We start from the raw sequence: 17,177 nt of genomic DNA on the forward strand, positions 1-17,177 counted from the left end.
CGAGGTAAAGTAATTATTATTGTAAAATTATTGTTCCTCAACCTATCGACAAAATACCAGCTAGTTACAGATAATGGGTTTGTTCAAAAATATACTTACTGCAACATCGAATTCGGTAGACTAAAAATAGTTATTTTAATTTAATTTTATTGACCTCATTTTAATTGAAATAACGCTTTGTTTGAGTTGGTTGCATAGTTATTTCGCAGCATACATAAGTATTGCTTGTTTTTACTCCTATAACAGAGCCAGAACAGATTTGTTTACATATTTCAGTAACAAAATATCGCCACACATCATACATTTTCAAATTAGGTTACGATATTCGTGTGTCGAAAATGAGTGAGGAAAAAAACTATACTAACCCGCCCCCCGACGCTAAACGCTCTGTGATTAGCCGAAAGTATTAATGTTAATTTGTCAATACCTCGGAGAATGCGCATCAAATCAAAATTTTGTAAAGAGCTTTTCTATCAGTCTTGACGAGCTTTATCGCGTAGTATAGTTTTCCTCACTCATTTTAGATTGTATATTTTTTTTGTATTAGGTTCTGATCTCAGGGAGGTATGAACACTATGATTTATTTAAAGAAAAATTTTTACAGTACACATTGGATAAATTATTTTACATAACAAACGTAGAAAAATTTACCAAGTATACTTCCGCAATCATTAACTTACAGAGTATTTCTTGTACGAAATTTAACAGCTATAACCTATTTTATTTACATTTGTACAGTAATAATAAAACTTGAGAACATAGTAGTTTAGACCTTAATTAACGATATATATCAAGCTAACTTTCTTTTAACAATGTTTTCAGTTTATACCAGTGAATACGGCTTTTTTTTACGGAAACTCTGTCGCTTCTCGTCATTTTTTCAGCAGCAAGGTAAGTGTTACATGCATAACACATATTCAACATTTATTTTCAACATGTATTTAATACTTAGATTTGAAAGGTACGTTTATTTATAAATTTCTTTACAACATATTGTACCTGTGTAAGAATACTGTAATATAATTTGTGTCAAGTATTTAGAATAATACTCAACTCAAATACTTTAACTAAAATCTACTACATATTTTGTATCTAATAGGATTAAAATAAATACATAAAAAAATACAAGAAAAACCACTAAAGTAACGACTGTCATCAAGTGTGTGTTAAATGCTTTAAAAATTGGAAATCGCATTAGCTTTAGCATTTAAGCAATAGGTTTGTTAACTAAGTTGTTTATTGTGGTTTAGTTAAAAAATGACAACACGGTCGCATGTTGACTGTTATTGTCATTTATGAGGAATCGTAATTCTGTACAATGTATTTATCGAAATTTTAACCATAGTATTTTATCAACGAAATAATTTTTTTTTTTTTTTTTTATGTTTGTAACGATTGAACTTTTTAACATACGAATATGCTGCTTGTGCCCGACTTTCATAAAATGTAAATAAATATAATTTATGGTCAATATTCTCTTGATTCAAATAAGTAAAAAACAAACGATTCGAAGTGAACATATTATACTTTTTTATCAGCCACATTTCAATTTAATTTGAATTTCACTATTCTAATGAATCAGTACTTCCAAAAAATCAATGAGTACAACTGGGTTTTTAATGAAAATCACTTGTACTGACAAGACTTGAAGAATCTCGTATTCAGATATACTCACGAAACTCAGTTATTAAATGGACACACGAGGAATTAATCATTAAACTCGTCTCGTAGCCTCGACTTACCATTAATTTATAAAAACTGTTACCTTGTTTTCTTTAGTAGACAACCATTCAATGAATCAACTTGTGCAAAACCCTCTTTTTAGCTCAGATTTTTTAATATAAAATTATCCCAAGAACCCGTACACGACACAATTATCCAGAATACCTGCCCACCAGAGCCATCGTTGATAAAATAATCATTATCATCACGATTTAATGCAGCTGTGCTCACAAGGGGCAGGATGAAAAGAAAATCCACTTCCACGACAGCGAGAAATGAAAAAAATGGACGGGAGGGTTGGCAGGGGTGAAGGAGAAAAAAAAGCTCAGGACACGTATGAAAAACCAGTACGAGCTTTTCCCGGGAAAAAAGGGGGAGGGGGCAAAAACAAGAAAACGAAGAACTTACCTAACGAGTGTACGTGCGCCAAATGAATTTCCCTCTGTTTCTAGCGCGAGTTCAGTAAAAAGGAAGGAAAGAGACAGAGAATTGAAAGAGTAGTCCGAAGGTAAGAGAGAGAGAGAGATATATACATACGTCTCGGAGAATAAACAAGATTTTCCACCGCACGCAGAGGGATAGCATCTGCACTTAATACCCTCCCGGGCTGCCCTGGAATTTTAATATTCGTCTTCTTTTCCGAGGATAAATAGCCTTACGCCGCTTGGAAGCAAAAAAAAATTTCACGTGCTCGTGAAAAAAAAGAAGACACGCTCGATAGACACTGTGCGCGTATTTGTCGTTCCCTGCAAATATTTGTCCCGGTGTTTTAATTTAACACTGTTTGCCGCTGGAGGAATTTCACCCCCTGTACCTTCTTCTGCGTTCGTTACTTCGTACGAATTAATGGTCATTAAATGCACTTGTTAAAATTAATTTTCCGACCTCGGGCGTTTTTGAGGGTCGGTTGTGCCCTCGGTAGGAAAAATAGGATTCGCCACATAAGTGTCATCGCTCCGCGGCTTCCTTTTACGTCCCTTGGGCCGCAAAGTAGCCCCAGAGACGGTGGCACTTATCCGACGAAAACTACTATTTTGCTAAGCGACAGCTAAAATTATTACATATACAAAAGCTCGAGGGGGGCAATGTGTTGGATTTTTTATGGAGTGTTCGTTCGAGGGGTTTTTTACTCATCAGTAATTGCTCATATTTTTAACACCAGCTGTCTATGTATTTTACACCAGAACAATCCTAATTTTCGTTTGTATTTATTCCCATGTTTCGAATAGAAATGTATTGTAGATTGGGGCTTTTCAACAAAATGTACTCATCTTCTCTGGTTTTTACCAACAAATAAACATGCACGGCTACTAGTTTAATAAGAGAAAAGTGACATGAGAGAAGTGAAAGACATTAAACATTATTATTCTTTTTTTTTGAAGTTATACTTCTATAGGCGCGTTATGCACGAGGATGAATCAACGATTTCAGATTTTGACCTCAAGAAAAAGTGTGACGGAAGTGGATTTTGCTTGGTTCTCTCCCTTCGCCCAGCCCCTCATGACGTATTTCCGATTTCCTCAACACCACATGATGCCACATGTTTTAAATTGCATGAATTTTATTTCTTTTTTTTTTTTTAACCAATTCTAATGAAAAAAAAACAGTTTCCAAGAAGATTCGAAACTCCCGACCTCTTTCTTTCTGGCTACGGCCGTTACCTACTCTGCTGCAGGCCTAACTTTGGAAAACCAATTACTTCATCTTATCTTACAGTTTGTAATTTATTTTTCATAGAAATTCTTATTTAATGTACATTAATTTATTTGGTTTGATTATAAATTTAATAAATAAACAATTTACTTAATAAAATTTTTTTTTAAATGTTTTTTTAAAAACTTGGAAATTAGTATATTTTAGCAGAGCCCCTTTTCAATTCATTAATAAATATTTACTCCTACAAATCCAATTGGTTTCTTTTACACTAAATAAATAATTTTTAATACAATTTTTTCATATTTTTTCAAAACTTTCAAAAATTACAAAAAAATTTTTTGTACTGTAGAAATAAAATAATTAATTTTTATTGTATTTTGTTCTTTTAAAATTTTTTTATTCGTGATTGAAGTGATTTTTTGACTTAAGAACGTCCTTCACATAGTTTGTGGAGGATAGTTCAGAGAAATGACAGGAACGCTAACGCGTACAATAAAACTAGCAATTCTTTTTCTTACGTGGATGTACTCATATACATGCTTTTACGCACACCTCATCCCCTCTTTCTAAATTTATTTAAAATTTAACTCGTGGGTCTATTTGAAAATTCGATGGGTTTTTCTAAAAGGAATTTTTTGTACCCAAAAAATTAGGATATTTCTACAAATCATATAAATGTCATTTAATGTTATTTTTTCGTAAGGTTAAATGTTAAATCCTGATTTTTTTAAATGTAACATATATAAAATAATGGCACAGCCAAACGAGCTGCAATTTTCATGGGCATTTTTTATGCTTTTTCAATATACGTTTGACGTTTCAATAATATCTGTCAAAAAAACACCCATGTGTGATGAACGTCCTGACGGTACATCACTGGCATGTAATACTACCCTATTGAAGAAATCTATACTACAGGATGGTTTTTTTCAATTTTCTGTAAACAATTATATTTTGGGTATTAAATATGGACGAGGAATAAGTGTGGGATCGTATGTGATGGATGTGAGCGTGACGTTACAGATGTAATCAGCGTAGGCAGTAGAATGTTGTTCTAAAATCACCGGAAGATTCGATGAAAGTGCACACTCTTGGACTGGGCAGCCTATGCATTATTTTTATCGTATTGTGCCGTAATATATTGTTTATAATTTTAACTCATTAAATATTAATTAAAATCACACCCAATCAACGTAAATATACACGATAATTTCACTACTTTCGTACACAATACTGTTTCATAGAAGGTATTTTTATACTAAAAATTATATTATTTGCCATATAATTTTATAGAAGTATAACTTCATACTTGGGTACCCAAGCACCCACTGTCCACTGGTTTTTTATAATAATTTTTTTTTTACATTAAAAAATTTTCATTTATTTAAAAAATTTATCGAGTAGTAAATGCTATCAATTCCATAAAAAATGTTAATTTTTAAATGTTTATGACGAAAAAAAAGTTACTATCTGAAGTGCACCATATGTCTTCAAAAGTATAAGAAAAATTTTGAACGTGCACCAAATTCAAAGAATCGTTTTTATATTAATTTCAGATTTTTCGTGTATTTAAAAAAAAAAAAAAAAACCTGTCAACATTTTTTATTTTCTCCTCAGTAATTCAGAGTAAACAGTTTTTTGATACTTTTTTCGTACAAAAAAAAAAAAAAAAAAAAAAAAAAAAACATGTTTCGATACTGCAGATTTAAAACCTTAATAGTTCACAAAAAATTACTAAGGCTACATTTTACTTAAAATAAGCAAAAACCTGAAAAATCTGTATCCTTCAATTCACCGGTGCTTTACGTAAAACTAAATTAAAAAAATACAATTGGGACCAATGTTATTTTTTACAAGTTGAGAATGCATAAAAAATCAATGTCCATGAATACCTCATCGATCAAATGAGCGTATCCTCATTAGAGTCCTTGATCATTTAATTCAGCAAAAACTGTCGAAAAATCAAACAGATCATCCTTTCTTGCCATCGGAGTCTCTGCTCTCTCCAACGGCAACAGTAACCACAGCAAACACTAGATGTCTCCAACAACTGTTCGTGATACTCATCTTTTACTTGGCATATGTATATCCAATACGACGCCAATAAATGAATTAAATCTGAAAAAAAAAATCTCATCTTTTACTGGCAAAAATGTACTCAAACTGCCAATAAAAATTTTATTCAATCAATCACTCATCTTTTACACACATACTCTCTAGCGGTAAAAATATAAGTATATCTCTTTACAGCGCTTTTCCGTAGGTGTGTATATGTATAATATTTACCAATAAACCCGTACACCACTACTACATTGCGCGTAGCCCAATGCAAGTAAAACTCTACAGAGATTGTAAGTATATTATATCCTGAAGCTGCTGACCGCGAAGAGAAGAGAGGTAAAGTGCATATCTATTGTTGCGCATACCGCAAAAAGTGCGCTCGATCCGCAAGAGCGCCCAAGAACGTTAGGTATAGACTATAGAGGGAAGGTACCCAATTGACAAACACTAGTGCACAAGAGAGAAAGAGAGAGAAGGAGGTGATGAAGAAGAATGCGTGATGGGTAGGTATTATGCGCTTATTGTTAAAGATATCCCGATACGGGATCTGTTGCTCTTATCTTGGAATCATTAAGTTCGTCTGTGTACGAGAGATTAATTACGAGTTCGCACGAAACGCGTGATTTTTTGCTTCCATCTTGATGTTCGTGCTATTACTGCTATGAAAATTCTTGGAATCTTGGGATTTTATTACAAGGCAAAGGAGGAATGTGGTGAAAAGGGATATATTTATAATTTACTTTTCTCTTGTTTTTCTAGTTACGCGTTTATGCCATCACCACATTTTGTTAATACGTTTTTGAAACTAAGTTGAATTAACTTAGTCTGTTTATTAAATGAATGGATAAGTAAATATATTTTAAACATGAATTGTCATTATAAACTAAAAACATTTGTGTTAATCGTTTTTAATTTTATTTTATTCGTTTGTAATCATTAAAAAGATTGATTTGACTTTTCTTTGTTCTATGCATTAATGGTGAATCATTGCATCTCTGATAATATTCGTTTGGATTAAAGAAAAAGTATCGAATGATGTAGACAATTTTATCAGTTACTGACTAAGGTCAGTCTCATATACTACTCCAAAAAAAGTTAATTTGAGTTTTACCTTTAAAAACTCCACTAACTCTTTATTATTTGATCGCAATAACAAGTTAAATTAACAAAATTTAGTTCGTACAATACAAAAAAGCTGCATTGTACCCCAAATTAACAGTTCCAACAATCACATGGTACCATCCTACCAATTTTCAAATGTATACAGACCACGACGAAAGCCAGACAGTGTGCTCATCTCCGAAAAAAGATCCCAAACCTTAGAATTCGAAATTCACCACAAGTGCCTCGAGACAAACAATTTGAGCAGTAAAAGCTACATTCGGTTGCTCGAATGAATTTATCAACAGGCTAAAAATAAAGCAAAATGTTATTCACACGTCCACAGCTTCGGGGATGACTAAAAATCCGTTTAAAAGAAGGGAAAACCTCGAAAAATCATTCTGAAAAAAAATAGCCCTCATTTCAAAATGGACAGTAGTGGGGGGGAGGGAAAAGGGGCGCAGCCCCGCGAACATATCTCAGCCGACTGTTGATCATTCCGCGACACAAAACAAAACAGAGCATCTCTCTTGCAGATCGAGGCGCGGCCTTTAACCAGCAGACGGCCGAGCGAAGCATAGCGAAGAAGGCAACGGGTCCCGTTACATAGCATATCCTATTTTCGCTCCGCTGGCGCTGCCTATAGGTTGCAGTCCAGCAAGTGCGCGCCTTAGCAACAGATTGTAAGTATGTAGGTACATAGTGGTGTATAAGTATTATACCTACGGTATCTTCCGCGCGTATATAGAATAAGGATGACAGAGGAGGGGAGGGAGAAGGAGAACAGCCAAGGTCTAGGCTAGGCCGGCATTCAAGGTCGACTCACCCCCCTCCCCTTTCTTCACCTCACGTTCACTTCTCTTTATGTGTATATGTGTATGTACGATAATACCATTACTATACGCATACTACAGCAACTCTTCTCTTCTTCTTCTTAGCTCCACAGGTACCATGTACTTATAGCAAGGAGTGCCGTTTTCGCGCAGTCGTGTGCCCTTTTACTTTACCCCACCTCCTTCTTCTCTGCTTTCTATATATATACACCTGTGATATAGACGACTTGTTTTCCCGATACCTACATACCTCGTCCACTATCGCAAAACTTCCGCAATAATCTTCTCTTGTGGCTATATGTAAGTGAGTATTTATATACCAATGGGCTGTGCGCAAGTTCGTGCCTGTCGACAAGTGGCGACCCGTTACTTTTGTCTCGGATGTAATGAGAAACTTTTGCATTTTAGAAAAAAAAAAAAAAAGTGAGAGAACAGTCCCAAAGTATAGTATACGATCCTCTGACCTTTTCTATAATTATTTTTATTAATACGCGATTTATTTTGTGCAATAATGCTATCATTCATTGAGAGTTTCAGATAATACAAGATATTTGTGTTACGTAGGGTCAAAAATTTTAAGAAATAAATTCTTTCAATTCCAAAGATCTAATTAATTTAACTGTACATTAAATAACACAATGGCTCAAGTGCTAGTACATGCGTTTTTACAGCTGTTGCCATTCCTCCAACGTTAAATTAAACTAAATCGTGATTTGTGGGTGGCAATATTTTTAAAAAGTATTCATATAAGGTTTTTCAAGTTTTAACATAAGATTTTCTAAAAAGTGTTATCAACTTTCAAACTTTTTTCTTTTTTTCAAAAGCTCTACTGGAAAGCTTTTTTTTTTAATGACACATACACATCATATATCGATGCGATTTTAAATAATTCATTATCATGCAGGTGTAAAAAGCAAAGTCGCTTCCTGTCCACGTTTAATTAATCAAATTAAGGCTACTGGACGAATAATCAATTCTTATTTTATTGTACCGGAAGCGTTTTAATATTAGATGCTTTGCTTTAAGCTTAACTGTAGGCCCCATTATAGTCTCAAATCGATACTACGTTTTTCATGTTGCATTTCAGTGTTGTTGAATAAATTTTACGAAAGAAAAAAAAAAAACAGCTCAGCCAAGCGTAAACACTGAAAAAATTTCTCTAATTAATTCCTGTGGCTCTATCGTGTTTTCTTGATAATATATATTTTTTATATACTCCTTACTCGATTTTCCTCTCTCCGTCTCGTCTATTTCCGCGAGGTTCTCTTCGATGTTTTTACTTAATACTCTTGCCCTTTGTATATTTTTCTTATATTCTTTTCTCTGACATTATTGAATTCCTGTCATCTCTTTGTACAGCTGCTGTGATTTACTTTATTCTTAGCTGTGAGATTGTCACAATGTTGTCGTCATAATTGGCCAAGAAGTCTCTATACTAATACTTACTACCCTGTCTTTGCCATAATTTCGTGCACTCATATGTTGACGTTATGTATTTTATTTGTTCTAATGTAAAGCTATGCTTGTATGTAAAGTTCTAGTGTAAATGCAGTATACTGCATTGATTTTTTTTAACTTTCTAATCTACAAACAATAAAAATGAATATTTCTTCATTTGGCACTTATTCCATTTTTTTTTGGCGCGTAAGGCAGTATCGCGATTTCATTTTTCTCCTCCACGTTTTTACAATGCTTTATTTCTTTCCTTCCCTCTCTTGTCCTTTGGTCCTTTCATCATCAGATCTAATTTATCTTTCAATTTTATGATATTACAAGAACATACCTACTTCAGTCTCAATCAAAGTATACATCTTTCATATTGTTTACCGAATACTTTTTCTTATAATCTAAACGACGATTATTCATTACGATAGTACATTATTACCATGCAATTCTGATCTGATTTAAAATTGTGGATACGCATTTTTGAATTCCAATATAAAAATCTTATAACTTAAATTTTTACATCATATATATACATAGCCATCAAAAAACAATTACATGTGCACTACATTGTATTAAAAACTTTATGAAACTAAAACTAACAGCCATGGCGGTCACATTTTCTAAAATCAGAGGATTACAGTAAATTGTTCACATCGTTCCATACTGAATTGGCACTAACGGTAGTCGATACCCCTGCTATCAGCACAGTTAAGTACGATTGGGACAAAATGTGAAAGTGGTTATAGATCCCCGAAAAAATACGAAATGTACCCTAACCCACGCTTTTTAATGCAATAACCAGGTAACTCTAGATTTTTTAACCCCGTAGACCTATAGTCCCAGAGTCTTTAACCAGTATTGTATGCGTAGTTTATGTGTTTTAAAGGGGAAGAGAGAGAGAGAGATGTAGATGTAGATATAGATATTTATTGAGCCAAGGGGTAGGACCCCATCTGGCCATTTGTACATAATATTTTATGGAAAAAAAGGAAAAAAAAGTACAATAATGCATACAGAGTAGGATAATAATTTGTTATAATTTCTGTTTCATAATTTGAGTACAATAAGATACGAAGTTTTGGGCAAAGTGAGGCATCTCTCTAATTGTCCATTTGAGGTGTGAAGTTTGAGGCTAACTTTCTTAAGGTCAAAGTGTTTAGTAGTGGTGTTTGACTGTGTGTCATTCGGACATGAGGCACTATCTGGAATATGATTGAGGGGCGTTTTGGCGTCCAATTTGGGTCTCCCATTCGTTCCAATCACGTTTCATTAATTCAACGTGAACTAGCTTTTTGTAATTTGCGATCTCGTTAATTACGAACATTGGTGGAGGCAGGCCATTTAAGAGGTTCGATGCTTTTATCACAAATGAGTTTTCCAGAGATACTGTTGAGCATTTCTCTGGGTAGAAGATTTGCGGTCGGCATCTAGCAGAGTGGCGTAAGGTTAAATCTTGGACACGTGTGAAGAGTTTGGCGATGTGTTCTGGGTTGTTGTGTGCCAGCAGAGCGTAAATCATTCCCGCTATAAGGTATTCGCGTCTCTTTTTTGGTGTGAGCCAGCCTAACTCGAGACGATGAGGAGTCATGTGGACACCGTAAGAGATGTAGCCCACATCAAAGCGCACACAAGCATTTAGTAGGCGCTAAAGACGCAGCTCTCTCGTGTTGTCGAGACCATGATAGATCGCAGAGGTGTAATCCATGTGAGGGAAGACCAGAATGGTGAGAGAGAAGAAAGAAGAGAGAGAGAGAGAGAGTAGTACTACACTGTAACAAGTTTTAAAGCACTAAATATTAACAATCAACAATCACTAGAACTTGATTTTGAGACGTCACACATTTTACACTCGAATGCGCTGCTTCCAAAACCTTTGAAATCCTCATCTTCACAATCTTCAGGATCCTTACTCATAGTGTTCGCATCGTTATTAGAAGTGACATTTTCACCATATTTGGTAGGTGAATATATCTGCCGACTATCCTCATTTTTAGGAATCACCATTTTGGTTTTTACTATGTCACACTATTTGCAATCAAATGGGATGTTTGCAAAGTCTTTAAAATTTTCTTTACAGTCATCAAGATCCTGACGTATAGCATTCGCGTCATTGTCGAGAGTGGCATTTTTATTACATTTGGTGGGTAAATATATCCGCCATTTATCACTTTTAGGAAACACTCGTACTGGCTGCTTGCAAAGCTTTTAAAATCCTCTTCTTCGCAATCTTCAGGATCCTTACCCATAGTGTTTGCGTCATTATTAGAAGTAAGATTTTTTCTACATTTGGTAGAAGTATGCACCTGCGGTCTATTTCCATTTTCAGGAATCAGTAACTTGGTTTTCAAGACATCACGAATTTTATATTCAAATTCACTGCTTGCAAAAGCTTTGAAATTCTCTTTTTTACAATCTTTAGAATCATTACTTATAGCGTTTGCGTTGTTATCAAAAACAAAATTTTCACTACATTTGGTAGGTGAATACATCCACGGTCCATTCCCATTCTCAGGAATTAGTAACTTGGTTTTCAAGACATCATACAATCTACATTCAAATTTGCTGCTTGCAAAACCTTTAAAATCTTCTTCTTCGCAATCTTCAGGATCCTTACCCATAGCGTTCGCGTTATTATCGGGAGTAACATGTTTACTACGTTTGACAGGTAAACATATCCGCCATCTATCACTTTTGGGAATCTGCGTACATCTACTTGGGTATGTCACAGCACCTGATTCTGTCACATAGACCTTTCTGTACATTACAGCAATCAAAAATATCCATAAACCAGCATGGTAAATTATTCCCGATGTTCCAATCGTACTCTTGACGCTGTACATAGTAGACACCCCTACTATCAGCACAGTTAAGTATGATTTGGAGAAAATTTAAAAGTCGTTCCAAACCTCCGGAAAAATATAAAATGCACCTTAACGAGAGCTCTTTGAATGCAATAACTCGCTAACCTTAGATTATTTAACCCCACATCCCGGTAATTTCAGAGCCTTCAACTACATACCCCAGTTCATCCCAAACCATCTAACCTCTTAGCTCAGCAACCACGATCTCTTTAACGCCATGAACAGTCATACAAGCATTTTCCTCATGGTATGTGATTAAACACTCTGGGGTTACCGGATTTTTGAGTTAATAAAGCATTACTTAATAATACAAGCGCAAATCACCATGTAATTTGGGGATCTTTCTGGCCTCTTGATTATTTAATAAGAACTAATTCATTAAACGAATGCTAATTACAAGGCAACTCGAGGTCCTTACGGGCCAATTTATTAATTATTAAAGAACTATCTAGTAAGACGAGCTCCAATCACAAGCAAGGTAACTCTTGGCACTTTCTAAACACTTTACAAATTAATAAAACAGTAAATAACTTAAGCGCCAATGACCAGGGTGTTTGCTGGCTGCATAGTAATATATTATTAAAAAAACAATACGCAACATAAGTGCCAATCACCAGATAACCTAAGCCGCTTATAGGCCACTTTATTAGTTATAAAAAATTATTTAATAACAGGAACGCCCAGAATACACAGTGACTAGTTTTATACGTCTATCAGTATTACTTAATATAACATTGATTCCACCTTCGTAAAGTTCCGGTCGACAATCCCCACTACTTGTTTTTTTTTTCCTTTTAAAGAGCATTTTGACAAAGCTTTATTTGTGAACACTAACTTCATCAAGCATCTTGCCATGCTCGCTTGTTTCGTTTGTGTGCTCATACGTTTCTTAAATAAACAGTATTGTAAGAAATTGATGTAAGTTTTATGGAACTCATATACAAGCAATATACAATTAATATATAGATAAAGTAGAATCATTTTTGGGGAAACACTTGATTCAATTTATACACAAATTGTATCCTAACTGTATTTAATAGTTTTCCTTGGGTTGGCACTGTTAAAATGAATTAATAGGTTATTAATTAATAAAGTATTTAGTAAGTACCTCAAGTTACGTTATGATAAGCGCTTGTTTTAGAAATGATTGCTTTGTTAATTAATTCAGTGATCAGAACGCGACTTGAGTTATCTTGCTCATCATTTTGGCGCTTGTGTTATTAAATAGTTTTTTAATAAACAATAAGGTGGCCAGTAAGCACCTCAGATTACCTGGTAATTGGTACTTACGTTGTATATTAATACTTTATTAACTCATGACATGGCCAGTAAGCGCTTCGAATTACCTTATGATTAGAAATTTTGTCATTAATTAATGTTTCATCAACCCAATAATCCTGTAATCATAGAGTCTTTAATCACATTTCTTGTTTTTGCGTTTACGTGTATCTCATTAGTTTTTAATTTGTTACTAAACATTAGAGACAAAAAAATTAGATAATATTTTTTTTATCATAAAACTGCCTGTTAATATTTATTGGCAAGTTAATACATATACATTAAAATACAAATTTTATCGTGAATTATCGCAAATGAATTTGGCATACTTGATTCACATAATTCAGAATTTCAGAGGTTTCGATCAAGCCGATAAAAATCGCTCAAGCCACCTTAAAAATCAAATTTATGTAAAACGATTGAATTTAAGGGTTATTGGTTTGATAATTAATAAAATAATACCCCGGACGGTAATAAAATAAATTCCTTGTAATAAGAAATCAAAATATATTTTTCTAAAATGTGCATATATTTAGGCTTGCAGTCAACGTAAAAACAGTTGTTTCTTTAAAAAATGATTATAAATAAAATACTTTTCTTGTCATTTTTCCAGTAAGATTAGTTTTTGCTTGTCATGTGATTATTATACATTTTAAACCACAAGAAAAACTTGAACCGTGAAAATTCTTTTCATTCAGCCCAATTCGCGATAAAATGTGGAAATCCTGGTCGTGAGTGAAGTCGTGGAGGCCCCCGTGATGGTGAGATTTAATCACCCTCCAAGATCGTACGACTTAATTTTATTTTATCTAATGAGCAATGGCCACTGCATTAACAACAGTCATCACCTCCAACGACTATGAATGCCAACCATCTCTGTAACTATAGAAATATGTGTGCAGTTGATGTGTACACAGAGTGGAGTTATAGGGAAAATATGTCGGTCGTTTTAAGCTGACGGTTTTTCATGATAGAGTACTTCCCCTTGCCAGAACGATGCCTCGTAAAGAGCATTTCTTTAAAAAAATGATAAGATAATTTTTTTATATTTGGTATACATAGATAAAAGTTAATGGACAATGAGTAAAACATAATTACTTCTCTGTCCATTCTAGTCAGGGAGTCAAAACGTATTGAACAGAAAAAGATGTATCCACGGACCTCTATCAGCCACGAGTACATATAAACAAAATCATACTAAAAATCAATAGCTAATATTGTCAAATTAAAAATCACTATTGTTTGCGTAGGCGATAATTTAGAGAAATAAAAAAAATTTCCCAAGTGAATATATTGGAGTTATACTTATGCACGAATAATTAAAAATGACAAATCTTTGGTACCGCGATCGAAGAATGATCGTAACTTTTCAGAAATCATTTAGCTTGTATGTTTATTCACTGATATTGCACTGAAAGATTTAGTTGTAAATACTATTACGTTTGAAAATGTCTTTCATTGTTTTTCCTTACATAAAACGCAAATTATAACTGCCACTTAACGCCCTTAGTAAGAAAAATAATGTGGACACAAACATACAACAACTGTGCCCTTCAATCGTTCAAGTTCGTACGTTGTGCCCTAGTGACGTAGTGTACTGTTATGCAGACGTTATGAAACGTAAACAAGCTGTCTAACTGAAAATTGAAGTCAACCAAAGACATCTGTTTTAATAGTAACGTACACATAATTTTTAGTACCTTGAACAACGTTTTTGATCAATTTAATCTTACTATTTGGCATATTCCATTCCAATGTTGAGTGTACTTCCACAAAAATGTAATCAATAAATATCAAACTAATTGAAACCCCTTATCAGTCATGTTAAGACTAATAATGGAAGTCGAACCTCCTGCAAAGTATGCTTTTTAAGTTTATTTTGTCACGTAGGGTCTTGTGTCATTCTGCAGTCCAAAACAATGGATTTTATAATTTAATGGATTGTGCAGAGGGATCACAAAAATATGTTGAAGAAGAAAGCGAGGTTAATGTCCATCATCTCATGTACTATGGCATAATATCAAAACCTATTAAAGAAATTAAGTTATTGTTTCTATACCTCAAATCTAGTGATTTATTTGGAACAACGCATGAATTGTTGACAGTAAAAATAGGAAACATCAATAATACTTGAAAAAATATACTGTGAATGTTTTTGTAAAGCAGAGACTGGTGCATGATGCTACCATGTTGTAGCTACTTTTTTTTACTTGACTAAGTACATATATATATAACAATGCATATATTGGTATTTACTTACTTGGTACTATAACAATGTGTTTCTTCCCTGCAGAGTGGGGTATACAATTTTTCCTTACACCTCCGCCGAAAGTTCGTTCCATCTGACCCGATTTTGAGCTAGAAAAAGCCTCATATCAGTCCTGCCATATGTGCGCAGATATATATAGTTATATATTCAGCACCAAGAAGCAGCAGTACTGCAGTAGTTATACACTACATATATATATATACGGCTAACGGAGTTATAACCTTTATAGTTTATACAACACAGAAAATCATTGGATATTTATTTACATAAATTATTGGATATATATACATATGTTTTTTTTTTTTGCACAATTTACATGTATATATAAATTTTTTAATTTCATATGAACAGAGTACACAACACAAAATTAAAACTACCAAATTAATGTTTTTTGATCAGTTACTTTCACTTTAATGATTTATTTAGTATATAAATGTAGTATATACATGTCATATTACAAAAATAAACTATGAAATCTTTTATTTAATCGAATTATGCTTATCACAATTATAATAGTTATTGATAATAACCTGATTTATTTTGCACTTACGGATATAAACATTAGGATTTTTAAAATGATCTTTATAGGATCCATGATTCGAATTTAAACGGATTTCTCTTCCTCTCGTTTTGCCAGCACGACCAACCTGCACAAATCTTCGGCCCAATCTGATTCTATATAATTCTCGGCGAGCGTATATATATAGATATACCTATACACATGTACACTCATCTACGTGCATTTAAGTGGTATTGTTCGAGCGACCGATCGATCAACAATAATGCATAATGCACTAAATCTTTGACTGGATCTTTAAACCATCATTTTTAACAAAACTAAAACCGTGGTGACGAACTTTCGGCGGAGGTGTAAGGAAAAAAAGTATACGTACCACGGCCAAAAAGTGGGGCTACATCTGACCGCGCATTACCGATAATATAGCGCGGTCAGTAATAGCCCCACTTTCTGGCCTAGGTACGTAATATACTATTTCTTCATACCATGCAAGAAGTTCCAAATCCAATGCGTTTGTTACTCCTGTGATGGTCGTTCTCTTACATATGAAATCTACTTGAATACAAATCAGACGTGGGTACACAACCACGCAGTAACTTTTTTCGTATACTCATAGATTATCTTTAAGTATTCAGACATACAGATGCTGAATACTTAATTATTTTTAACTATTGATGATACAATCCAGTGTTTTTGTCAGCTGAGTATAGTATGCAATCAACTGTAGCTGTACATAGGTATGAGAAAGTTGTAAGTTTACATCAAAAAGATTCCTGACTTGACCAGGAATGTATAACTTCCCTGCCTATAATGAGATCAAGAATGTGACATCTCGTCAGGGTATGATAGTCCGGGAGCCAGGGTACTTTTCGTAGCCGATGGAGGTCCATGGCTGCACCAAAGTTTTTTTTATGTATTTTGATGCGCTGAATCCGATTTTTGAAGGTGCTTGGCTGTAAAGTTGGCCGATTAATTGTTATAAACATTTGTTTATAAACAAATAGGAAATTTTCATTTTTTTGACATAAAAAAATTTTTTTTAGATTCTTTGGCCAATTTTAAGACAAAAAGTATTCTTGTCATTTTTTCGTAAGACCCTTCGTTTACGAGTAAAAAATTCACGAACTTTCGAAAAACAGGGTTTTTCACGAAATTCGACCATGCGTTGCACATTCATTAATGCACATTTTTTAATCCAACACGGCTTAAAACTTTCGTATAATATAGTACTACAATAATATGGAATGAGCAATGTATGATTTGAATTGGATTTTTATCTAGCAATGCCTCATCGTTAGGTCTATTGCGTGCTTACGCGGTAAGTATGTACTGGAGACCACGCATGAGAGTTCATTATGTTTATTTATAAAGAGCTGCATTTAAACTTTCTTCCGATATTTTCACTCCTTATTTAAATGTCTAAGGATGCACAT

General features: G+C 33.8%; 1 protein-coding gene across 3 annotated transcripts in view; it reads left to right on the top strand.

The window, feature by feature from the left end:
* LOC106640888 (uncharacterized) overlaps nucleotides 1-17,177 on the top strand; it is a 176,973-nt gene that overhangs the window by 307 nt on the left and 159,489 nt on the right. For 2 of the 3 annotated variants that reach the window (XR_016293430.1, XM_089597679.1), the window contains exon 1: nucleotides 870-891. Coding sequence is in view for 1 of the 3 variants with exons in the window: in XM_089597680.1 (XP_089453806.1) it covers nucleotides 823-891 (69 nt within the window). In the remaining 2 variants the exon portion in view is untranslated. Of the gene's footprint in view, nucleotides 1-822; nucleotides 892-17,177 lie in introns of those variants that run through there. The other variant, XM_089597680.1, reaches the window with a different exon arrangement.

The sequence above is a fragment of the Copidosoma floridanum genome, unplaced genomic scaffold (assembly GCF_036245765.1).
Source record: "Copidosoma floridanum isolate Cflo_tuat_1 unplaced genomic scaffold, Cflo_Japanese_pri ptg000035l, whole genome shotgun sequence".
Classification (NCBI taxonomy): Eukaryota; Metazoa; Arthropoda; class Insecta; order Hymenoptera; family Encyrtidae; genus Copidosoma; species Copidosoma floridanum.